Raw genomic sequence first — 26,555 nt, 5'->3', positions numbered from 1 at the left:
CTTAGCATTAGGGACGCTCAATGAAATGTACAGATGTGGAGGATTGAATAGCAGCTAAATATAACCTGCTTTTCAAATGGACTTTCCAATTTTGTAAGCAAAATAATACATTCTCTGTCACGCATGCACACATGCATGAGCACACACACAGGTTGTCTTTTACAAACATGCCCGGATGTGTGTGCATGGATAAATGCACATATGCATACAAACACACAGGAGGGTTGTTCCACAAATAGAGTGCCCTTTGAGTCCCTTTGATATTTTAAGTAGAAATTGTGAACTAACATTGAATTATAAAAGCCTGTTATATTAAATGAAGGTGCCTTTAACATACACCACATGAAAAATTCAATATATCAGATTTTGAATATCAATGAAGACTTGCTAAAGTGCCAAAAATCTGCGTTTTCACATGTCCCTCGTCATATTTTTCCGACTTCTAGGAAGACTAACTCACTTAACCCCAAAATGTCTCCAAGTTTTCCCCATCATTGTAAAGCCATAGTTATTTTTGTTGCTTTGAAAAAGTCATTTCTGAAGATTATAATTTATTTAATGTGATAAATGATTAATTTCCATCTGTCCCTCATTTTAAGGTCAACCCTGTTATGGAAACTGAACTCTCGTTTTAACCTCTTAAGGATTGGACCCTTTTTTTCAATTTTCCCATAAAATGACATACCCAAATCTAACTGCCTGTAGGTCAGGACCTGAAGCAAGGATATGCATATTCTTGATACCATTTGAAAGGAAACACTTTGCCACAATATAATATTGCAGTTTAGGCACACATTTGATTTAGGCCCCTAGATGGCAGCAGTGTGTGTGTGCAAAGTTTCAGATTGATCCAGTGAAGCATTGCAATACTGGACTATTTTGTATCAAGTCTGCCCAAATGTACAGAATTGGTCAATTGATACATTTTCAAGTACATAACTACAGAGAACATACAAAAATGATATGGTAATACAAAATTTAAGTTTACACACTCCCAGGAATGTCATACATGATGGATCATTAGCTTATACACTAACTTTCACACATCTAGATGGCCGGGCGGGGTTGGTGTGGAGCCAGAGACAGCAGGGGTTGAAACTGTAGAGCCCAGTTCCTACATTTTGAATATAAAAATGGATTTTATCAAACAAAACTAAATTTTTATCTCTGGGACCCTTAGGATGACAAATCAGAGCAAGATCACTGAATGTAAGTACATTATTTACCTTCAGAGATGAATGTATCAAACCAGTTGCAGCGATACGTTTGTTGTTGTGCACTCTCCTCAAACAATAGCATGGTATTTTTTCACTGTAACAGCTACTGTAAATTGGACAGTGCAGTTAGATTAACAAGAATTTAAGCTTTCTGCCATATAAGACATGTCTATGTCCTGGAAAGTTCGCTGTTACTTACAACAGTCATGCTAATCACATTAGCGCACGTTAGCTCAACCGTCCCGTATACGGGACACCGATCCCATAAAGGTTAAATTCAAAATAAATATTGAACATAGTAGTAAAATCATAATGTAAAAGCAGGTGAGCTAGTTCTACTTTGTTTGGCAATTTTCTGGTGTTTTGTGGTGGAAAACTGAGCACGTCAAGCATAACACATCAACCCTGTTACCGATAGATAGACAGGATAGAACATAAAAATAAATTTACAAAATTAAGCTTGCATGTAATTGTCCCTTCCTGTAGCACACAACATGCTTCCATCCCCCATATCACAAGGGGATTTATGGCTGATTTAAGATGCAATGTCAATCCTGTTACAGTCAACTCTGTTACTTGAATTGGGACTTAATTGGCAATTTATTTTATTTTTATACTATATATACAAAAAATAAATCAATAAAACACTACAATACACAGACAATACAAATGTTAATTGGAAATTACTATAGCCTTTTTTTAACCACTTGAGATGTGAAAACATGTTTTTTTTATTAAGTTAAATGTGCTCTTTATGACAGAATGTTAAAATAAGGTGAGATAAATAGATTTTGTTTTGACCAAATTACAGTACCCAAGAGGCACTCTTGGTAGAATGACCCATGAACCCCCGCAAGTGCACACACACGCATACACACACACACATATTGACGGTACCTTTCTCACAGCTGGGGCCGATCCACCCTGGCGTACACTGGCACTGCCCACTCACAGGGTCACAGGTGGCATTATTACGGCATTCACAGGTGTGTTTACACCCACGGCCAAACCACCCTGTCTGGCATTCTACCACAGGAACAGGGCACAGAATGTTAGGGGGAACAAAAACAGCCATAACAAACTATAACTGTATACAAATACAAAGGGTGTCGTGACAGTTGTGTGCAACGCTCGGCTCTCCACACAATATAGGCACACGCACAAACACACAGGCACACACACAGGCGCAGGCACACATACGCACACACAGGCAGGCACACACACAGGCACACACAGGCACATTCTTTGGAATGGGCCCTCCTCAGACTTACCATTAGACAACCAAATCTCGCTTAGGGCCCCCAAAAGGCTAGAGGCGGCTCTGGGCAGGGATCTCAGACAGGCCTCTGCTTGGGGCCTCCAAATCACTGAGTCTGCCCCTGGCCCTCCTGGCACCCCATTACCAGTCAGAACAGAAAAATGACTATGTCGATCCAGGGGATTATGCAATGGCACATACAAGCGGGGAACACGAGGGGTATTCACCAGACACGTCATTACCATTACCACTTCATAAAATGTACTGCCACCTGTTTTTCTGTTTTTCTTTTCTTTTATTGAGCGGCTACAGAAATCCCCCAGATATTGGTTTGATACATGTTTGGTACTATTCAGGCTGTTAAAGATACGCTCCGGAACTTTGCCACAACATCCCTAGTTTGAAAGCCACTGTTTTTCTGTAAGCTGTGCTGCGCCATTTCCCCTACATTTTCCCCCACGTGGGCCAGCCCCCTAGCAATTTGAGTTCTAGCCAATGAGCTTCAGCCCCTCGCCATTTGAGTGACAGATAGCAAGATGCACACACAGCAGAGCGAGAGAGAGAGCAATGACATAGTGCACATATCTGCATATATGTGACGTAGTAATACATTTTCGGGGACCACTTTTGGCTCGTGAGCATTACTTTCAGAACTACTGGCTAAAAAGTATATAACAGTACCAGAGAATCTCTTTAAAGGGGTGTTCCATAACATTTTTTCACACAAACAGCTCTTAATGTGATGTTAGTAGGAAAATGTAATTCCTGGAGAAATTAAAACAATCTGATTACGGTGTGGAGTTGAACTATTGAAAGTATCTTAAATAAACTATAATGCAATAGAAAAGATCTCATATAAATTTAGTTACTAACATAATTCATTTGTGTGCTTTTGTCTAGTTTGTTTGACATGTGTTTGATGCTCTTCTCCAGAGAAACTTACAGGAGCAATCAGGGTTAAGTGCCTTGCTCAAGGGCACATCGACAGATTTGTCACCTAGTCGGCTCAGGGATTCGAACCAGTGACTTTTTAGTTACAGGCCCAACGCTCTTAACTGCTAGGCTACCTGCCGCGTGTTCTGTATGTGTATGGATAGATGGATGGATGGATGGGTGGATGGGTGTATGGGTGGGCAGGATGGAATTTGCATAGCGGGCCTAGGCCAATGGGACTCACTGGTATTGCATTGTGGTCCGACCCAGCCGTCTGGACAGTGGCAGGCACCCGTCAGGTGGTCACATCTCCCCCCATTAGAACACTGACACTGCTGCTGACACTCCAGCCCATGGAAGCCGTCAGGACATGCTGCACACACACACACATTTTAAAATGTCACCTTTATTTATACAGTTAAGTCAATTAATGACGACCTTACACACCTCCAAACATATCATGTGGCCATTCTCACATACTCTAATTAGTTATCCAACACACACACACACACTTACATTTTTCACAGTAGGTGCCGGTCCAACCAGTGAGGCAGGTGCAGGCTCCACTAACATGCTCACAGGCCGCCTCGTTGGCACACTGGCACCTGTGTCTGCAGCCTACGCCAAAGGAGCCTTCTGGGCACTCTGTGGCAGTGCCAGGGCAGAGAGAGAGAGAGAGCTCAGAGAGAAACTAAAACACTTTCCCCTGCTAGTGACTTTGTTAAGGCATTGTCCCCAACCCAGCAAGTGTATGTACAGTTACACACAAATCGACACACACACATGAAAGTGCACAAGCATAGACACACACACAAGGAGATGTACTGTATGTGTTTACTCTGTTGGCAGTGTGGTCCCGTGTAGCCCGCCTCACAGTGACACTGTCCCGTGATGAGGTCACAGCTGCCATCGCTGCCCGGGCACTCACACATGTTGGCACAGTCCGCTCCCCAGCGCCCGGCATCACATGCTGCCATAGAGACAGAGGTCAGAGGTCAACACAAGGTCATGACCCCCACAACTCATATATCTCATATTTTTTCACAGCTTTTCACTAAAACAGTCATGATAAAAGAAGGAACCAACTAATGAACTACAATGTTATTATAACTATTATTACAAGCTGAAGTGGTAGCAGACCTGGGTTCAACTACTTTAGCCTGGTTTGCTTTAGCCTGCCTGGAGTGCAAGATGGGCGAGGTTTTGCAATTTTGCGACTCTTCTATTGGTTCCGTTGAGCCAGGGAATTAAGCCCAAATTTCAAATAGTATTTTATTTGAACCCAGGTCTACGTGGTAGGGCGGACCATAAAGTACTCCAGTGATGATTGTGGGTCACACAATCAATCATCTTTACTTACCTCTGCTGCAGCTGGGTCCAGTCCATCCTTCAGGACAGGCACAGTGGCCCGTCACCGGGTGGCAGCGGCCACCGTTATCACACAGACAGCGTAGCTGACAACCCAGGCCAAATCTACCCACCGGGCAGGCTACGAAAGAGAGATAGTATGGTCAATTATACTAAGTCTGAGGAGTGGTGACTAGTGTGTGTGTGTATCTCTCACCGCTCTGACACAGGGTGCCCATGTATCCAGGTTGACAGCAACACACTCCATTGTGTTTGTCACACACTCCCCTGTTCTGACAGCGGGGACAGGAGCCTGAGCAGCCCACACCCCAACGACCCTCCTCACACTCTAACAGACATAAGGGGAAAGAGAGGGACAGAGAGAGAGAGAGAGAGAGAGAAAGAAAGTGAGAGAGAAAAAGACTCCAAAGCTGTCCTTAGTGAATGAAATGTTATATTCTTCATATGGGGCTAATACTATTCAGCATTATTATTCTAACCAGTGTTCCATGACTAAAGAATGAACATAGTACTCATTCTCATATGGCTTCTTTGAAAATCTAATTTCATAAAGTGCTGTTTTAATATACTGTATGTATAACTCGCTACAGTGGCTTTCTGACCATGAGTACTCTTGATCTGTCTCTCTCTCTCTCCCTTTCTATTCCCATCTCTTGCATGTGTACTTCAATGGGTTAATATTGTTTTTATGGGTCTGTATTGTGACACAACTCCTCTTACGAAGCAGTGATTGAAGAGATGCTACAATGCTTTAGCTGCCCCATAATTTTCCATGCCATTTCGGTTCAAGTTAACCTTAGCCGGTCTTGAACAAGGTTGAGAAAAGACACTGGTTGTGTCCCAAATGGCACCCTATGGACCAGAGCCCTGGTCAAATGTAGTGCACTATGTAGGGAATAGTGTTCCATTTGGGACATTGCCACTGTGGACCTTAAAGGTCCAATGCAGCTGTTTTTATCTCAATATCAAATAATTTCTGGGAAACAATTAAGTACCTTAATGTTATTGTTTTCAATTAAAAGGGTAAAAAATAAACACAAATAGCTTCTTAGCAAAAAGCAATTTTTCAAGCAAGAATTTAGCTTGGACTGTCGGAGTGGTTTGAGTGCGGAGAGGAAAACTGATAATTAGATGTAATTGGCAGAGAGGTTTGGAACTCTTTATTATTGGCCTATCAACACATTTACTGCAGGGTGATGTCACCATGGAAGGCCAAAACTCACTCCCACCAAACATGCTGAAATTTTAGGCAGTCTTTTCAAACAGCTCTTATACTAAAATGGCATTATCATCATTTTCAAAATTTCACAGTATTAGTCCAACTTCATAATGTGGAAATATATATAAAACACAGGAAAATCATGTTTTTGACTGCACTGGGCCTTTAAGTACTCTCTCTTCTTCTCTAAAACTGCCAGGCTCAGTTCCATCACCTCTTCCAAGGAGCTCGTATTCACAACAACGTCCAGGAGAAGCTCAAACGGACCAGAATGGAAACACATTAAAGATGGAATCACAACACGTTTTCTGGGTTGTTTTACTATGGTTAGCAGTTGGAGAGAGATGTGTGCGATCACATTGTTGAATATAACACACATACTGCTCTGGCCAGCCCAGCCAATGTTGATTTGAAGAGAGCTTTTAAAGAGGACCGACGTGGTACAGTGATTTTTCCATGCCGGTATGCTAGGAGGATATTCCTATGGGATTTGTCATTATGCCCGGCCAGCCAGAAGAGGATGGGCTCCGTTTCTAGGAGGACTGGTTCGTCTTCCTAGAGTTTTCCTTGTTTTTCAAACGCCTTGGAGGTTGAGGTGTTTTATTCAGTAACACCTTTATTTTTTGTACAGTTCATATTCTACCTACCTAGTGCCAGACAAATGTATTTGGATGTTTGCCTAATATCTGATGAAGGCCATGGCATTGACGGCCCAAACGTCATGATTTGAATTTGAAGTAGATAATAAAATCTCATGTTTTTATGATAACGAGTCACACCTTTCCTTTCCTGATGTTTGTGCAGTACATGTAAAGAAAATACAAAAACTATTTTTGATTTATTAATTGGAACCCCTTGCACCCTCCACCCACCATCAGAGTTCCTCTTCCCCCATGGCCCTACACAGCACACCTTATTAGCATGTTGCCCCCCATCCTTACCAGTCTCACAGTGCTGTCCCTTCATACCGGCAAGACAGTCACACTGTCCTGTCACATTGTCACATGGGGAGCCAGAGCAGTGGCACGATTGGTTACATCCAGCCCCGTAGCGACCCTCTGGACAGTCTGTGAAAGAGGACACACACATACACACACATTTATGATTTATGATATGATATACAGATGAAAAACACACTATACTCTTTTATGCTTACACAACTGTTTGGCTACCCTCAATTGAACTGAATTTGGATGAATATGTTTGATTAGATTGAAACGTAGGACATATCTGTGTCAAGTTTGTCTGATATCCCCCTTGGCCTGTGAATGGTGGATCTGTCTAGCACAGCATGTCCAGCAATTCCCCATCTGCTCATGTTGATTTACAGAGAGAGAAAGAGAGAGAGAGAGAAAGAGAGAGAGTAAGGGATAGAGAGATATACTGTATATATACATACAGTGGCTTCAGAAAGTACAGTATTCACACTCCTTGACTTTTTCCACATTTTGTTGTGTTAAAGCCTGAAAAGAGAGACACACACACAGAGAGAGAGAGAGAGAGACAGAGACAGGGAGAGAGAGAGTGAGACAGACAGAGAGACATAGAGACAGAGAGAGAGAGAGAGAGAGAGAGAGAGAGAGAGAGAGAGACACATACAGAGAGAGAGAGAGAGAGAAGGATAGAGAGACAAAGACAGAGGAAGAGAGCCAGAGATCAAGAGACTCAAATCAATCAAATTGTATTTGTCACATGCTCCGAAATGCTTACTTACAAGCCCTTAACCAACAATGCAGATTTTTTTTTTTTAAGTAACAAAATATATTTAAAATAAATAATACAAAAACAAAAAGTGAAGAAGAAAAATAATAATAATAATAATAATAATAATAACACAATCAAATAACAGTGATGAAGCTATATACAGGGCGTACCGGTACCGAGTCAATGTGTGAGGGTACAGGTTAGTCAAGGTAAATTAGGTAATAAGTACATGTAGGTAGGGTTAAAGTGACTATGCATAGATAATAAACAGCGAGTAACAGCACCGTAAAAAAGGTGGTCAATGCATATAGTCCGGGTAGCCATTTGATTAACTGTTTAGCAGTCTTATGGCTTGGGGGTAGAAGCTGTTAAGGAGCCTTTTGGACCTAGACTTGGCGCTCCGGTACCACATGCCGTGCGGTAGCAGAGAGAGCAGTCAATGACTTAATTGGCTGGAGTCTTTGACATTTTTTCGGACCTTCCTCTGACATCGCCTGGTGTAGAGGTCCTGGATGGCAGGAAGCGTGGCCCCAGTGATGTACTGGGCCGTACGCACTACCCTCTGTAGTGCCTTGCGGTCAGATGCCGAGCAGTTGCCATACCAAGCGGTGATGCAACCAGTCAATCACTCGATGGTGCAGCTGTAGAACCTTTTGAGGATCTGAGGACCCATGCCAAATCTTTTCATTCTCCTGATGGGGAAAAGGCATTGTCGTGCCCTCTTCATGACTGTCTTGGTGTGTTTAGACCATGATAGTCTGTTAGTGATGTGGACACCAATGAACTTGAAGCTCTCGATATGCTCCACTACAGCCCAGTCGATTTGAATGGGGGCATGCACGGCCCTCCTTTTCTTGTAGTGCACGATCAGCTCCTTTGTCTTGCTCATGTTGAGGGAGAGGTTGTTGTCCTGGCACCACACTGCCAGGTCTCTGACCTCCTCCCTATAGGCTGTCTCATCATTGTCGGTGATCAGGCCTACCACCATTGTGTCGTCGGCAAACTTAATGATGGTGTTGGAGTCGTGCATGGCCACGCAGTCGTGGGTGAACAGGGAGTATAGGAGGGGACTAAGCACGCACCCATGAAGGGCCCCCGTGTTGAGGATCAGCGTGGCAGATGTGTTGTTGCCTACCCTTACCACCTGGGGGCGGCCCGTCAGGAAGTCCAGGATCCAGTAGCAGAGGGAAGTGTTCAGTCCCAGGGTCCTTGGCTTAGTGATGAGCTTTAGAACACTATGGTGTTGAACAGTACAGTATTCTCAAATATGTGTTCCTTTTGTCCAGGTGGGAAAATGCAGTGTGGAACGCAATGGAGATTGCGTCATCTGTAGCTCTGTTGGGGCGGTATGCGAACTGTAGTGGGTCTAGGGTTTCTGGGATGATGGTGTTGATGTGAGCCATGACCAGCCTTTCAAAGCACTTCATGGCTACAGACGGTAGTCATTTAAGCAGGTTACCTTAGTGTTTTTGGGCACAGGGACTATGGTGGTCTGCTTGAAACATGTAGGTATTACAGACTCGGTCAGGCAGAGGTTGAAAATGTCAGTGAAGACAGTTGGTCAGCGCATGCTCTGAGTACGCGTCCTGATAATTCGTCTGGCCCTGCGGCCTTGTGAATGTTGACCTGTTTAAAGGTCTTACTCACATCGGCTATGGAGAGCGTGATCACACAGTCGTACAGAACATCTGGTGATCTCATGCATGGTTCATTGCTGCTCGAAGCGAGCATCTGGTAGGCTTGCGTCACTGGGCAGCTCACGGCTGGGTTTCCCTTTGTAATCTGTAATAGTTTGCAAGCCCTGCCACATCCAACGAGCGTCAGAGCCGACGTAGTTGGATTCAATCTTAGTCTTGTATTGACGCTTTGCCTGTTTGATGGTTCGTCGGAGGGCATAGCGGGATTTCTTATGACAGTGTCCCACTTCTTGAAAGCGGCAGCTGTAGACTTTAGCTCAGTGGGGATGTTGCTTGTAATTTATGGCATCTGGTTGGGATATGTACGTACGGTCACTGTCGGGATGACACGTCAACGCACTTATTGATTAAGCCGGTGACTGAAGTGGTATACAGTACTCCTTAATGCCACCGGATGAATCCCGGAACATATTCCAGTCTGTGCTAGCAAAACAGTCCTGTTAGTTTTTGCTTGTAAGCAGTGATCAGGAGGATAGAATTATGGTCAGATTTACCAAATGGAGGGCAAGGGAGAGCTTTTTATGCGTCTCTGTGTGTGGAGTAAAGGTGGTCTAGAGTTTTTTTTTCCTCTGGTTGCACATGTGATATGCTGGTAGAAATGAGGTCAAACGGATTTAAGTTTTCCTGCATTAAAGTCTATGGCCACTAGGAGCGCTGCCTCTGGGTGAGCATTCTCTTGTTTGCTTATGGCCTTATACAGCTCAATGAGTGAGGTCTTAGTGCCTGCATTGGTTTGTGGTAAATAGACAGCTACGAAAATTATAGATGAAAACTCTCTTTGTAAATAGTGTGGTCTACAACTTATCATGAGGTACTCTACCTCAATATTAGAGATTGCGCACTAGCTGTTATTGACAAATAGACCACCACCCCTCGTCTTACCGGAGGTTCCTGTTCTGTTTTACAGAAAACCCAGCCAACTGTATATTATCCATGCCCTCGTTCAGCCACGACTCAGTGAAACATAAGATATTACAGTTTTTAATGTCCCGTTGGTAGGATATTTTCTAATCGAGCTCATCCAGTTTATTCTCCAGTGATTGCATATTTGCCAGTAGGACGGATGGTAAAGGCTGATTATCCATTCGCCGACTAATTCTCACCAAGCACCCGGATCTGCAGCTCCTGTATCGACGTCTCCTCTTCATGCGAATGACGGGGATTTGGGCCTGGTCCGGGAGGAGCCGTAAATCTTTTGCCACGATTCATTAAAGAAAAAATCTTCGTCCAGTCTGAGGTGAGTAATCGCTGTTCTGATGTCCAGAAGCTCTTTTCGGTCATAAGAGACAGTGGCAGAAAACCCACAACAGAATAGCAGAATTGGTTAGGAGCCCGTAAAATGGCAGCCATCCCCTCCGGCGCCTTTTTCTGAGACCCTGTACTCATTTACAGAGTGAGGGTATCCTTCCCCTCCAGAGTGCCCAGAGTATCCAAATGGAAACGGAGGGGAAAGGTTGCAAAACATACAATAAGAGAGATGCAGATAGACAGACGGGGGAATTAATTACAGACGTGAGTGCTACGGGTCGGTAGTCATTTAGGCAGGTTACCTTGGTGTTTTTGGGCACAGGGACTATGGTGGTCTGCTTGAAACATGTAGGTATTACAGACTCGGTCAGGCAGAGGTTGAAAATGTCAGTGAAGACAGTTGGTCAGCGCATGCTCTGAGTGGAAACGGAGGGGAAAGGTTGCAAAACATACAATAAGAGAGATGCAGATAGACAGACGGGGGAATTAAGAGGAGGTTGGCCAGCACGATTCCCCTCGCTCCCCGATATTTCTAATTGATTGCAGATGCAAGGCTCTGATCGCTTAATGGCTTCCAGATGACAAGCAACTCACCGCCAGCTTGGTGTTTCAATGAAACGATTCTGGTTATTTCCATCTGTTATTGACCCACACACGTAAACGGACACACATAGATACACACGCATGCATAGCTACATACACACGCAGACACAAAACACTAATATAGGAACTTACTTATGCAGTAAGTGCATCTCCACAAACACACACACTTTCATGGATGCAAGCATGCGTGTATGTAAATGTGCGCGCATATACACACACACACACACACACACACACCTCTTTCTCCCACAGAGTTTGAGTACATTCATTACACAATGACCATCCTATTAGCCAGACACCAAAGTGGAAACTAGAGTGGGATAAGTAAAAAGATGGAGGGATGGATGGAGGAAGCAGACCCAATGGACAGCCCCGGTTCCCAGAACATCACCCTCGGAAGTATCTGAGGTCAAGAAGCATAGCCCTAAACATTCACAGAGCTGCTTGTCAGTGTGGCCACCCTGTGAGACTCACAGGTTGGCTCATAACTAGGGTGCTGCATGTCAGTTGATGTGGGGGTGCTGTGAGCTCTGCTTTTTTCCATTGTCAAAATGTCACCCTTTAATAAACAGTCTGGACCTTGATTAGGTGAATAGGGCCCTATAAAATCGGTTTTATTTTTTGCCTGATTCCATTGAGTTTTCTTCCAAATTCCGTTTTCTCAGTTTTGTGTTTCCATTTTTCCAAATTCTTTCAGGTATTCACTCTCAAAATCACACTTTTTTAATAGAAAATCTAAAATAATTGTTAGGCCTACTGCTGCTAGGTAGCTCTCTCTCTGCTCTCCCCCTCCCCTCTGTCTGTTCTTGATTGCAGGAGTGAAGTCTGGTGTGCGGGAGTCAGGGTTCCAGCTGCAGCTCATTCACCATAATCACCTCAGCCTTAAAGACCCGGTCAAACTTGCCACTCATCGTCAGATCATAGTCAAGACGACCATGTTAGTCTCGCTGCTGACTCAACCTGCTTGTTTTCGCTCTTTGTGTTTTTGGCCTGTTCTATTTACTTTTCTCCTGTGCCACAGATTATTGGAACCTGACTCCTGCCTCCGCTTCACTCCTGCCACCACCATCCTGCTTTCCACTACTGGACCTCCCTTTTGGACTCACCACGGACACTAGGACGTTACGGTACCACTCCTGCTCAGAACCTGGATCTGTTACCCTCCCTGTAGACCTGGACTTGCTCTTCCCCTATTTTTGGAAACCTAGACAATTTAACTTTGTAAATAAACCTGTTAAACCTTCTCTGGCTCGGTGTAGTTGTCTGCATTTGGGTTCATATCCAGTTAAATCGTGACAAGAATGACGTTCTAAGTCCACAAAAATGATTAAAGGCCCAGTGCAGTCAAAAACGTGATATACCTGTGTTTTATATACACTACCGGTCAAAGTTTTAGAACACCTACTCATTCAAGGGTTTTTCTTTCTTTATTTTTTAATTTTCTACATTGTAGAATAATAGTGAAGACATCAAAACTATGAAATAACACATATGGAATCATGTAGTAACCAAAAAAGTGTTAAACAAATCTAAATATATTTGAGATTCTTCAAATAGCCACCCTTTCCCTTGATGACAGCTTTGCACACTCTTGGCATTCTCTCAACCAGCTTCATGAGGTAGTCACCTGGAATGCATTTCAATTAACGGGTGTGCCATCTTAAAAGTTAATTTGTGGAATTTCTTTCCTTCTTAATGCGTTTGAGCCAATCAGTTGTTGTGACAAGGTAGCGGGATATACAGAAGATAGCACTATTTGGTAAAATACCAAGTCCATATTATGGCAAGAACAGCTCAAATAAGCAAAGAGAAACGACAGTCCATCATTACTTTAAGACATGGTCAGTCAATAGGAAAAATTTCAAGAACTTTGAAAGCTTCTTCAAGTGCAGTCGCAAAAACCATCAAGCGCTTTGAAACTGGCTCTCATGAGGACCGCCACAGGAATGGAAGACCCAGAGTTACCTCTGCTGCAGAGGATAAGTTCATTAGAGTTACCAGCCTCAGAAATTGCAGCCCAAATAAATGCTTCACAGAGTTCAAGTAACAGAAACGTCTCAACATCAACTGTTCAGAGGGGACTGTTTGAATCAGAACTTCATGGTCGAATTGCTGCAAAGAAACCACTACTAAAGGACACCAATAAGAAGAAGAGACTTGCTTGGGCCAAGAAACACGAGCAATGGACATTAGACTGGTGGAAATGTGTCCTTTGGTCTGGAGTCCAAATTGGAGATTTTTGGTTCCAACCGCCGTGTCTTTGTGAGACGCGTGTGGGTGAACGGATGATCTCCACATGTGTATTTCTCACCGTAAAGCATGGAGGAGGAGGTGTTATGGTGTGGGGGTGCGTTGCTGGTGACACTGTCTGTGATTTATTTAGAATTCAAGGCACACCTAACCAGCATGGCTATCACAGCATTCTTAACCAGCATGGCTACCACAGCATTCTGCAGCGATACGCCATCCCATCTGGATTGCGCTTACATTTACATTTACATTTGAGTCATTTAGCAGACGCTCTTATCCAGAGCGACTTACAGTTAGTGAGTGCATACATTCTTTTTATTTATTTTTCATACTGGTCCCCCGTGGGAATCGAACCCACAACCCTGGCGTTGCAAATGCCATGCTCTACCAACTGAGCTACTGTCATGTATGTTAAGAGACGGGTCGGACCAAGGCGCAGCGTGATATGCGTACATGTTTATTTAACGATAAACACACGACAAAACAACAAAGGAAACGAAACGTGAAGTCCAAAGGTACAACACAACAAACCTTACACGGAACAAGATCCCACAACTAGACAGTGCCAATAGGCTGCCTAAGTATGATCCCCAATCAGAGACAACGAGCGACAGCTGCCTCTGATTGGGAACCACACCGGCCAACATAAAAATACACATACTAGAATATACACATAGATAACAAAGAATATACACACCCTGACTCAACATATACGAGTCCCCTGAGTCAGGGCGTGACAGCTACATCTCTGCCGGCCATTTCTCCCCTACCCTGGACGACGCTGGGCCAATTGTGCGCCGCCCCATGGGACTCCCGGTCACGGCCAGCTACGACAGAGCCTGGATGGGACTATCATTTGTTTTTCAACAGGACAATGACCCAACACACCTCCAGGCTGTGTAAGGGCTATTTTACCAAGAAGGAGAGTGATGGAGTGCTGCATCAGATGACCTGGCCTCCACAATCCCCCGACCTCAACCAAATTGAGATGGTTTGGGATGAGTCGGACCGCAGAGTGAAGGACAAGCAGCCAACAAGTGCTCAGCATATGTGGGAACTCCTTCAAGACTGTTGGAAAAGCATTCCAGGTGAAGCTGGTTGAGAGAATGCCAAGAGTGTGCAAAGCTGTCATCAAGGGAAAGGGTGGCTATTTGAAGAATCTCAAATCTCAAATATATTTTGATTTGTTTAACACTTTTTTGGTTACTACATGATTCCATATGTGTTATTTCATAGTTTTGATGTCTTCACTATTATTCTACAATGTAGAAAATAGTAAAAATAAAGAAAAACCCTTGAATGAGTAGGTGTTCTAAAACTTTGTGTATATTTTATTTTACAGAGCTCTTTGAAAAGACTGCCTGAAATTTCAGCTTGTTTTTGTGGGATGGAGTTTTGGCCTTCTATGGTGACATCACCATGCAGTAAATTAGTTAAATAGACCAATAAGAAAGAGTTCCAAACCTCTCTGCCAATAACAGATAATCTTCAGTTTTCCCCTCCCCACTCAGATCACTCCCAGACAGTCTTAGTAAAATTCTTACTTGAGAAATTGCCCTTTGCTAAGAAGATATTTTTGTTTCTTTTTGACTATTTTAATTGAAAACAATCACAGTAAGGTACTTAATTGTTACCCAAAAATGATTTGATATGGAGATAAAAACGGCTGCATTGCAGCTTTAAACCACATCAGGAGACCACTTTTGAGGTCTTGGAAAAATTGAAGAAATGCAAGTGCGCACCAGCAAGAGACCTTTGTTTGGTTAGCGATGTTTCTATAGCGCTCATGTGATTGCAGAGTTTGCAAAACAAATGGCCGCTGGATTGATGCAAATAATCATAATATGCCAGGTAGGCATAGGCTACTTTATAGTTAACATTTGATGGAGAAGGTTTTTGGGAAAGCCTTTCCATCTGTACCAGACGGCATCCCTAGCATCGTCTTCAGAGCATGCGCAGACCAGTTGGCTGGTATGTTTACGGGCATATTGAATCACTCCCTATCCCAGTCTGCTGTCCCCACATGTATCAAGATGGCCACCATTATTCCTGTACCCAAGAAAGCAAAGGTAACTGAACTAAACGACTATCGCCCCGTAGCACTCACCTCTGTCATCATGAAGTGCTTTGAGAGACAAGTCAAGGATCATACCACCTCTACCTTACCTGACACCCTACACCCACTTCAGTTTGCTTACCGCCCCAATAGAACCACAGACGATGCAATCGCCATCACACTGCACACTGCCCTATCCCATCTGGACAAGAGGAATACCTATGTAAGAATGCTTTTCATTGACTGTAGCTCAGCATTCAAAACCATAGTACCCTCCAAGCTCATCATTAAGCTTGAGGCCGTGGGTCTGAACTCCACCCTGTGCAACTGGGTCCTGGACTTCCTGACGGGCCGCCCCTAGGTGGTGAAGATAGGAAACAACACCTCCACTTCGCTCATCCTGAACACTCGGGCCCCACAAGGGTGCTTGCTCAGCCCACTCCTGTACTCCCTGTGCACCCATGACTGCGTGGCCAAGCACGCCTCCAACTCAATCATCAAGTTTGCAGACGACACAACAGTAGTAGGCTTGATTACCAACAATGATGAGACAGCCTACAGGGAGGAGGTGAGGGCTCTGGGAGTGTGGTGCCAGGAATATAACCTCTCACTCAACGTCAACAAAACAAAGGAGATGATCGTGGACTTCAGGAAACACCCGCAATCACATCTGGTAAACTTGATTTGATTAGCGTCACCGCTAACGGCTACACATATGCGCACCGCACAAACACACACACACACACAGACAAGGGCATTCCTGTGCCATTTCAGAAAGTTGCAGGAAAATACAATCACTGATGGATTTTGTTCATGTCTTATGATTAACTTGGGCAATTAATGCATTTTCTAATAAGTTCAATACATTTAGTTGATTTTCTACTAGATGATTTGAATACATGTTTGAATATTGTTGAATTCAGTTTTAATGTCTGGATTCCGTGATTCTGTCCACAACACAGATTTTATAGGGCCGTAGGTGAAGCAGGTGTCTTGGAATTGGGTTAGAACCAAACCCTGCACACCCAGGCCAGTAGCTCTCCAGGACCAGAGTTGGAGACACCCCATCCGTCTCTTGATTATTGACAGAGAATGAGTGCAATAGACTTAGATGCCATATACTGTGCGTGTGTGTGTGTGTGTGTGTGCATGTCTGCGAGCATTTTGTGTTGTCTCGCCTGATGGAGTTAGAAGAAACAAGAAATACACATTTCTGTTCCCAATAAATGGACAATAAAGTACTATTCTGCATTGGTCTGGGTTGGCATGCCATGCCATGCACTGTACCCACCTAGGTCACAGTTGTCCCCATGGAAGCCAGGCGGGCACTGGCGCAGACACTCCCCTGTTACATGATCACAGGGTACCCCTGATGGACACTGACATGTACTCTTGCAGGCCAGGCCATAGTATCCTCTATTACACTCTAGAGGAGATGAGCAAAAGTGGGTTAAAGGTACTGGTTACACATTTAGGGCCAGATTCCTGGAACCAGATCAAACCAGATAGAACCATTCCTTGACATGTGTGTGTTTAGTTTGTTTGTGTGTCTGTGTGTGTGTGCGTGCGTGTGTGCATGCACATACGTATATGTATATGTGCATGCATGTGTATGTTTATGTGTGTGCGTGCACATACGTGTATGTGTGCATGTGCATGTGTATGCTTGTGTATGTGTACGCTTGTGTGTGTGCGGAACATCTTTCTGGACCACTGACCCTCCTGGCAGTTCTTGCCATGGTAGCCTGGTTTGCAGACACAGGAGCCATGGCGGCGGTGGCACTCTAGGGTGTTCTGTTGGACACACTGGCACTCCTCCGAGCAGCCAGGGCCATACGCCCACTTAGGACACACTGGGGAGAGATGGCACACCAAGGGTTAAACAGGACTGCAGGCCTAATAGGGTACACATTAATACTGCCCGACTGTGTACATGGTAGTGCAGGGGAAGAGAGGTCCAGGGCCCATATTCATAAATGTATCTTATCTTGATTATGGTTCAGTCATATTGACAATATAAGCACGTCTTGCTCTTCATTGTAATCAGAATGCTAATATTAATACTATGCATGCCAGTCTCTCTTGACTAAGAGTTGAGGAAAGACTGACAATCACTTCTTGTTTTTATAAGAAACATTAATGTGTTGGAAATTCCAAATTGTTTGCATAGTCAACTTACACACAGCACTAACACACACACTTACCCCACCAGACATGCCACCAGGGGTCTTTTCACAGGTCCAGAACAAATTCAAGGAAATTAACAGTATTATGCAGATTAATGAGTGCATAGAACTCCATTCCGTCTCATATAGCACAAGTGAACAGCAAACGACACAACGCCTCTCCCCCATGTGACCTACTTGTTGTGTGTATGTACTGACATGTATGTGTAACTGATAGATGCACACACACACTACATGTTAATGTTTTTAAATGTATGTAAATTGTAAAGTATTTTGTCTGTAATGTCTTTTCCGTTATGTGTCGGACCCCAGTAAGACTAGCTGTCGCCATTGGCGTCGGATAATGGGGATCATAATAAAGCAAATCAAATAAAGCATCTTAGAGTTGGTGTTCTGATTTTGGATCGGTTTTGCCTTTTAGATCACATTGAATAAGATTACATGGACAGAGGGGACCTGATCCTAGATCAGCAATCCTACTCGCTGGACAGCCCCAGATCACAGTAAGATCCAGATGTACTAGGAATGAGTCCTTCCTGAGGTAATCACTTGGCATGGCAATCGGAGAAAATGGCTACAGGGAGTGAAAGAATGACATAAAGGAAATAGAGTGAAAGAGACCGAGGTAGAGAGGCAACGAGACATCATGCCACTCACTTAGATGACAGAAGCGCCCGTAGAGCCCGGGATCACACAGGCAGGCTCCATAGGTGCGATGGCAGCGCCCGTTATTGGCACAGTTACACATCTTATTGCACAATTTCCCATACAAGCCTTTAGGACAGCCTACAGAGCACAGATACACAGAGGCAAGAGTAGAAAGTACAACATATTATAAGGTGCACCAATATTAGGATTTGCACTTTTAGGACAATTCCATTGGTTCAATTGTAAGCTAAATCAATTGTACCTTTTTGAGAGAAAACAATGCTATTTTGATCCAGTGCTGCATGAATCTGTGCCAACTCACCATCCTGGCACATGTCCCCGCTGACGCCAGGTGGGCAGCGGCAGTGCCCACTCACAGGGTCACAGGTGGCACCATTCTTACACTTACAGCTGAAGGAGCAGTTCCTGCCAAAGGTGCCCTCTGGACAAGCTGGGCAAAGGGAAGGAGAGTGAGAGCGAGAGAGGTGAGAGAAGCAGAAACAGAGGTATGGCGTTAACTCTCTCAACAAAGCTATATACGGTAGATACGTCACCAAATAAGGAATTTTCTGTATGATGATTGGCCCCGTGTAGCTCAGTTGGTAGAGCATGGCGCTTGCAACGCCAGGGTTGTGGGTTCATTTCCCACGGGGGCCAGTATGAAAAATGTATGCACTCACTAACTGTAAGTCGCTCTGGATAAGAGTGTCTGCTAAATTACTAAAATGTAAAATGTAATGATTGTGTCTGACAGAAGGTGACATTCCATTTAAACACAAGGTAGGCCACTTTTATAGCTTCACCCAGCAATGGATAGAGAAACACTGGGTTAGAACTTAGATGACTAGTAGCAAAACAGGGGTGTATTCATTAGTGCACACCATAGCAAACTGTAGCAAAACGTTTTGCAATGGAATTTTTTGTTTAAATTGGTTTGCTTTCGTTTAGTTCCTAGTGAATAAATCCTCAGGTGATCAGTAACACCTGTGACTGAGGGTTAAAACCCTGTTGATGCTTTGATGTTTTATTTTCTCTGCGTGGCTACACTCACTCTGGTTGCAGACAACGCCTGTCCACCCATCAGGACAGTCACAGTGGCCCTCCTCCATGTCACACACACCACCGTTGGAACAGTCGTCACACGTCAGGCTGCAGTCGTGGCCAAACGTGTTGTTAAGACACACTGGGGAGGTGGAGGAAGAGCAGAAGAAGGAATAGGAAAAAGTAGTTAAACAAATACAGTTGAAGTCAGAAGTTTACATAAACCTTAGACAAATACATTTAAACTCAGTTTTTCACAATTCCTGACATTTAATCCTAGTAAAAATTCCCTGTCTTAGGTCAGTTAGGATCACCACTTTATTTTAAGAATGTGAAATGTCAGAATAATAGTAGAGAGAATGATTTATTTAAGCTTTTATTTATTTCATCACATTCCCAGTGGGTCAGAAGTTTACATACACTCAATTAGTATTTGGTAGCAATGCCTTTAAATTGTTTAACTTGGGTCAAACGATTCGGGTTGCCTTCCACAAGCTTCTCACAATAAGTTGGGTGAATTTTGGTCCATTCCTCCTGACAGAGCTGGTGTAACTGAGTCAGGTTTGTAGGCCTCCTTGCTCGCACACAATTTTTCAGTTCTGCCCACACATTTTCTATAGGATTGAGGTCAGGGCTTTGTGATGGCCACTCCAATACCTTGAATTTGTTCTCCTTAAGCCATTTTGCCACAACTTTGGAAATATGCTTGGGGTCATTGCCCATTTGGAAGACCCATTTGCGACCAACCTTTAACTTCCTGACTGATGTCTTGAGATGTTGCTTCAATATATCCACATCATTTTCCTTCCTCATGATACCATCTATTTTGTGAAGTGCACCAGTCCCTCCTGCAGCAAAGCACCCCCACAGCATGATGCTGCCACCCCCATGCTTCACGGTTGGGATGGTGTTCTTCGGCTTGCAAGCAACCCCCTTTTTCCTCCAAACATAACGATGGTCATTATGGCCAAACAGTTATATTTCTGTTTCATCAGACCAGAGGACATTTCTCCAAAAAGTATGATCTTTGTCCCCATGTGCAGTTGCAAACCATAATCTGGCTTTTTTATGGTGGTTTTGGAGCGGTGGCTTCTTCCTTGCTGTTTTACTGTGGATATAGATACTTTTGTACCTGTTTCCTTCAGCATCTTCACAAGGTCCTTTGCTGTTGTTCTGGGATTGATTTGTACTTTTCGCACCAAAGTACAGTTGAAGTCGGAAGTTTACATACACTTAGGTTGGAGTCATTAAAACTCGTTTTTTCAACCACTCCACAAATTTCTTGTTAACAAACTATAGTTTTGGCAAGTCGGTTAGGACATCTACTATGTGCATGACATAAATCATTTTTCCAACAATTGTTTACAGACAGATTATTTCACTTTAAATTCACTGTATCACAATTCCAGTGGGTCAGAAGTTACATACACAAAGTTGACTGTGCCTTTAAACAGCTTGGAAAATTCCAGAAAATGATGTCATGGCTTTAGAAGCTTCTGATAGGGTAACTGACATCATTTGAGTCAATTGGAGGTGTACCTGTGGATGTATTTCAAGGCCTATCTTCAAACTCAGTGCCTCTTTGCTTGACATCATGGGAAAATCAAAAGAAATCAGCCAAGACCTCAGAAAAAAAATGGTAGACCTCCAAACGCCTGAAGGTAACACGTTCATCTGTACAAACAATAGTACGCAAGTATAAACACAATGGGACCACGCAGCCGTCATACCGCTCAGTTCTGTCTCCTAGAGATTAACATACTTTGGTGCGAAAAGTGCAAATCAATCCCAGAACAACAGCAAAGGACCTTGTGAAGATGCTGGAGGAAACAGGTACAAAGTATCTATATCCACAGTAAAACGAGTCCTATATTGACATAACCTGAAAGGCCGCTCAGCAAGGAAGAAGTCACTGCTTCAAAACCACCATAGAAAAGCCAGACTACGGTTTGCAACTGCACATGGGGACAAAGATCGTACTTTTTGGAGAAATGTCCTCTGGTCTGATGAAACAAAAATAGAACTGTTTGGCCATAATGACCATCGTTATGTTTGGAGGAAAAAGGGGGTTGCTTGCAAGCCGAAGAACACCATCCCAACTGTGAAGCATGGGGGTGGCAGCATCATGCTGTGGGGGTGCTTTGCTGCAGAAGGGACTGGTGCACTTCACAAAATAGATGGCATCATGAGGAAGGAAAATGTGGTGGATATATTGAAGCAACATCTCAAGACATCAGTCAGGAAGTTAAAGCTTGGTCGCAAATGGGTCTTCCAAATGGACAATGACCCCAAGCATACTTCCAAAGTTGTGGCAAAATGGCTTAAGGACAACAAAGTCAAGGTATTGGAGTGGCCATCACAAAGCCCTGAAAAAGCGTGTGCGAGCAAGGAGGCCTACAAACCTGACTCAGTTACACCAGCTCTGTCAGGAGGAATGGGCCAAAATTCACCCAACTTATTGTGGGAAGCTTGTGGAAGGCTACCTGAAACGTTTGACCCAAGTTAAACAATTTAAAGGCAATGCTACCAAATACTAATTGAGTGTATGTAAACTTCTGACCCACTGGGAATGTGATGAAAGAAATAAAAGCTGAAATAAATCATTCTCTCTACTATTATTCTGACATTTCACATGCTTAAAATAAAGTGGTGATCCTAACTGACCTAAGACAGGGAATTTTTACTAGGATTAAATGTCAGGAATTGTGAAAAACTGAGTTTAAATGTATTTGGCTAAGGTGTATGTAAACTTCTGACTTCAACTGTACGTTCATCTCTAGGAGACAGAACGCGTCTCCTTCCTGAGCGGTATGACGGCTGCATGGTCCCATGGTGTTTATACTTTCGTACTAATGTTTGTACAGATGAACGTTGTACCTTCAGGCGTTTGGAAATTAACCTATCAGAAGCTTCTAAAGCCATGACATCATTTTCTGGAATTTTCCAAGCTGTTTAAAGGCACAGTAAACTTAGTGAATGTAAACTTCTGACCCACTGGAATTGTGATACAGTGAATTATAAGTGAAATAATCTGTCTGTAAACAATTGTTGGAAAAATTACTTGTATCATGCACAAAGTAGATGTCCTAACCGACTTGCCAAAACTATAGTTTGTTAATCAAAAAGTTGTGGAGTGGTTGAAAAACGAGTTTGAATGACTCCAACCTAAGTGTATGTAAACTTCCGACTTCAACTGTATGTATACCAAAGGTCTGGGTGAGGGTGCTCTGGGCCCGCAGCTCTCCCAGGCTGTCCTCCTCGTAGTCGTCATAACGCTCCAGCTGCTGGAAGTAGTCCCTCAGCAGGGTGATCTGGGGTAGAGGGCGCTCTACCGCGATGCGACTGCTCCACTCCAACGCCTCTACTGCCCCCTCCAGGGCTGAAGGGAGAGTGTACAACAGTCATTGTCATTCTCTTTGCACACTTTCTCTCCATTCTAATATCCAGTTTAGCATGCCACTTAACATAAAGCAATTTGTTAATTGTAAACTCTGGGCCCTAGTTAGAGCCTTTAACTTGTACTGCCAGTTATAGCCTACCACTAAGGCCCAGATTTTTTCCCAGTCAGGTTACAGTCAGGTCAGGAAAGACTCCTGGCCCAATGTGTTATTTCTACCTGAGTACCACCAAGACAGGATTCATATCTGATCCACTTACGAATACAAGAGAGACGGTCCTCGTCTAGCCGGTGTCCTAGGCGACAATAGCACTGGAAGGAGCCGGCTGTGTTCTGGCAGGTATGGTCACAGCCTCCATTGTCTACCAGACACTCATCCACATCTGCAACATCAACGACCAGAACATTTTGATTTCCTGACGAAAATGTGTGTGCTTGCTTCAGCAGTCTAAAATATATTTAATGGTAGTGTCAGAGGTTTAAATTGTTAGGGGCAAATGAACAGTTTAAGTTGAAGCAAGCACCCTTATTAAAACAGCAAAGAAAAGGGCATTAAAGAGCACCATAGGTTCAGCAACATCATGACATGACATCATCATACACTGCGGGGTGTCTTCCTGCTTACAAACATCAACAACGGAACAAAAATCTGCCAAGACTGCGGTTATTGCCTCCATCCAATTTGCCCCCTTGTGGTATACAGTACAGTATATTGGGAAGAGCTAACTATGACAATCTTGATGGATTTATATTCTGTTGTTGATGTCTGTAAGCAGTAAGTCATAACACTGTGTAGATAGATTTATAGATCATGTTTGATCAAGGAGATTATGTTGCTTAATAGACCGTACCATCACAGCCACACCCATCCGAATTGAGACGGTAGCCAGCCCCGCAGTAGCATTCGTAACCCCCGGGATAGTTGGTACAGTCCTGCTCGCAGCATGAGCTTCCCGCCTCACACTCGTCCAAGTCTGAAACATACACAGCCGTTGTTGACAAGTCTGTCTATGTAGAGATTTTAGTGTCAATTTTTGAATTGAATTAAATAATTTTGAATTAATGTAAAATTCTAAATTATTGGCAAATAAAATCACTCCATATCGATCAAACTGCTTTTTGCTCACCCACACATGTCCTGAGGTCGTCGTCCAGGTGGTAACCATGGTGACAGCTGCAGACAGGTCCGAGGGTGGACTGTTGGCACTTTTGGGAACAGCCTCCGTTGGCAGTCTCACAACCATTCACAATCTCCATCTCGATTCCTTAAGAGAGAGAAATATGGCCAAATGCCAAGAATATAGGATTATCGTTGCATTGTGAAGTTCTGCTGATCTGCGCAGACCTTCGAACCTGCATGAGAGTTGACTGAGAGAGATTGGGAGTTGACTGAGAGTGAATAAGAGTTGGCAGAGTGAATGTGAGTTGACAGAGAGAATGTGAGTTGACTGAGAGAGAATGTGAGTTGACTGAGGGTGAATGGGAGTTGACTGAGAGTGAATGGCAGTTGACTGAGTGAATGAGAGTTGACAGAGTGAATGGAAGTTGACTGAGAGAACATTTTAGTTGACAGAGAGAATGGGAGTTGACTCACGATAGCATTTCCTGCCGTCGGCACCCAGCTCGTATGCTGGGTTACAGACACAGGTGAAGGAGCCCTGGGTGTTATGGCAACCATGGGCACAAGCAGCTTGGCCTGTCTCACACTCATCGATGTCTGGGGGACACACACAACTTTCAACTACTTGCTTTTTAACATTATCATCAAAATCATCATCCCCACCACCATCACCATAATCCATAACCAATCAAATTAATTTAGTAAATTATGGATATTTACCTTCACAGTTTTTGCCATCCTGTGCCAGTGTGTATCCAGGAAGACAGTTGCACTGAGCTCTCCATCCGTCATTCTTGCAGGTGTGCATACAGCCCCCATTTCTGTCTGCACAGGGGCTTCTTACTGAAATACAGTTACATGGGATGAGTACACACACACACACACAAACAGACAGAAACACACACACACTTCATAATATGTTCGTCAGCCCTTCTCTCTCTCTGACTGACAGGGACATATGCATAACACACACACACACACACACACACACACACACACACACACACACACATACACACACACACACACACACACAGACAGACAGAAACACACACACACACTTCATATGCTCTTGCTAGCCCTTCTCCCCTGTGGATTTGAGGGAGTAAGAGGGTAATGGGGTTAAATGGGGGTGTGATTACTTTCTCTGTGCAGAAAAGGCCATAATTACTTCCATGTCTGCACCCCTGAGAGGTGAATTTCCAAGGAGCTCCACTTACTAGAAATTAGGGATTTTAATTTTTTTAATTTTCTGGTAGCTAGTTGTTGATGTATGGAAGACGATGTTAGACAGTGCACATCTAGCTAAGCAGGAAACATTGTAAAGGGACAGAAAATCAGTAAAGGTACGAGATGTCCACATCTGCCCAAAGATAGAATGGATACAGCAGTAACAATGTTACTTTTTCACAATGCGGGTTTGTTTGAAATCCACACTAGGTGGATAACTATTTCATGCGTTCCTATATTTCGCTTTTGGATCGTGGTTCAGTAACCATGGTAACAGCGGACCTCTGGTAAGCCTCATGTCAATTGGATTTACCAGTCATTCTGCTGGCCAGACAGACCATTGGTCAGAGGTCGCCAAGGCGATGACGGCCTGCTCGAACTGGTCTCTCTTTCAGACCTTGGAGTCGGATACAAGACGAGAAATTTCAAAGCCTGCCAAAGTGCACAGTAATTTAACATCTAGAGGTACTACAGTGCACACTCCAAAACAGCTGCAATCTCTGTATTACATCCTAATACATTTATATAATTGTATTTTTCCCCCATTCAGTGCTAAAATTGGCCTAATGCATGTCTGGTATCAAAACCATTTAAATATAACTTCAATCCTATTGGATCTAAAATAGCATCGACATCTCTCCAAGTGCCTTTTTTCTTTTGATGTGAAAATGTGAAATTCCAAGAATATTAAATATGTCCATATGTCTTGATATATAAAATACGACATGATATATCTGAGATCTACGTGTCGACCACAATAAGAACCATCTGAAGTCAAAGGATCTGCGCTGCCAATGGACTTTGGGTAAGGACTGACGACTGCCAGGCACGATATCTGAAGCCAACCACTCCAGCACAGCTGTATCCTTTATCTATTATATCTGTAGAAGGAGGAAATCTGGGTGCTACAGTTTGGCCTAGTAGTCATTAACACAAGCTAGTAAGTACAGTATCGTTGGACAGAATCGGTGCAGTCTCCAGCCTTTAAGTACGTTTCAAATTCATCCCGGGCCATGGCTGCCAAACCCCTATATGGGGTCATACCAAATGGGCATGGGAAACCACAATGGCCACATGTGCATTTGAGTTTGTTTAAAGTGCTACTTTTATGAGTATGCAGTGTTTGTCCACGGTTTTCGTGAGCCTTGTTTGAGAAAATAATGTGGAGTTGGTAAGGAAAACACCAGGATGGAGTTATAGTCATGTAATTGCATCAGGTTTATTCAGCCCCACGACAGGACAGACAGACAGACAAACAGACAGGAAGTGAGCTGTCGAAGCACAGTCCGAAAAGCCAACACAGTCAACACAGTCGGCACAGTCAACACAGCCAACACAGCCAGCACAGTCAGCATTTTGTTATTTCACCTCACCCCCGAC

The 26,555-nt window shown here is 43.7% G+C and overlaps 1 protein-coding gene across 1 annotated transcript in view; it reads right to left on the bottom strand.

Annotated features, from left to right (window-relative positions):
* Positions 1–26,555, bottom strand: part of LOC121537256 (multiple epidermal growth factor-like domains protein 6) — a 122,112-nt gene that overhangs the window by 23,735 nt on the left and 71,822 nt on the right. Inside the window, exons 10-27 of the mRNA XM_041844934.2 lie at positions 24,666–24,788; positions 24,420–24,542; positions 23,953–24,090; positions 23,677–23,799; positions 23,086–23,208; positions 22,634–22,807; positions 19,439–19,570; positions 18,710–18,838; positions 18,397–18,525; positions 17,272–17,406; positions 16,845–16,979; positions 6,937–7,062; positions 4,973–5,104; positions 4,769–4,897; positions 4,247–4,378; positions 3,925–4,053; positions 3,653–3,781; positions 2,115–2,243 (exon numbers count right to left, since the gene is read on the bottom strand). Coding sequence (XP_041700868.2) covers positions 2,115–2,243; positions 3,653–3,781; positions 3,925–4,053; positions 4,247–4,378; positions 4,769–4,897; positions 4,973–5,104; positions 6,937–7,062; positions 16,845–16,979; positions 17,272–17,406; positions 18,397–18,525; positions 18,710–18,838; positions 19,439–19,570; positions 22,634–22,807; positions 23,086–23,208; positions 23,677–23,799; positions 23,953–24,090; positions 24,420–24,542; positions 24,666–24,788 — 2,370 coding nt within the window. The remainder of the gene's footprint in view (positions 1–2,114; positions 2,244–3,652; positions 3,782–3,924; positions 4,054–4,246; positions 4,379–4,768; positions 4,898–4,972; positions 5,105–6,936; positions 7,063–16,844; positions 16,980–17,271; positions 17,407–18,396; positions 18,526–18,709; positions 18,839–19,438; positions 19,571–22,633; positions 22,808–23,085; positions 23,209–23,676; positions 23,800–23,952; positions 24,091–24,419; positions 24,543–24,665; positions 24,789–26,555) is intronic.

This window comes from Coregonus clupeaformis, chromosome 24, assembly GCF_020615455.1.
Source record: "Coregonus clupeaformis isolate EN_2021a chromosome 24, ASM2061545v1, whole genome shotgun sequence".
In the NCBI taxonomy this organism is placed as follows: domain Eukaryota; kingdom Metazoa; phylum Chordata; class Actinopteri; order Salmoniformes; family Salmonidae; genus Coregonus; species Coregonus clupeaformis.
The sequence above is the reverse complement of the archived record's forward strand: the minus strand, read 5'-3'. Positions and strand labels throughout refer to the sequence as shown.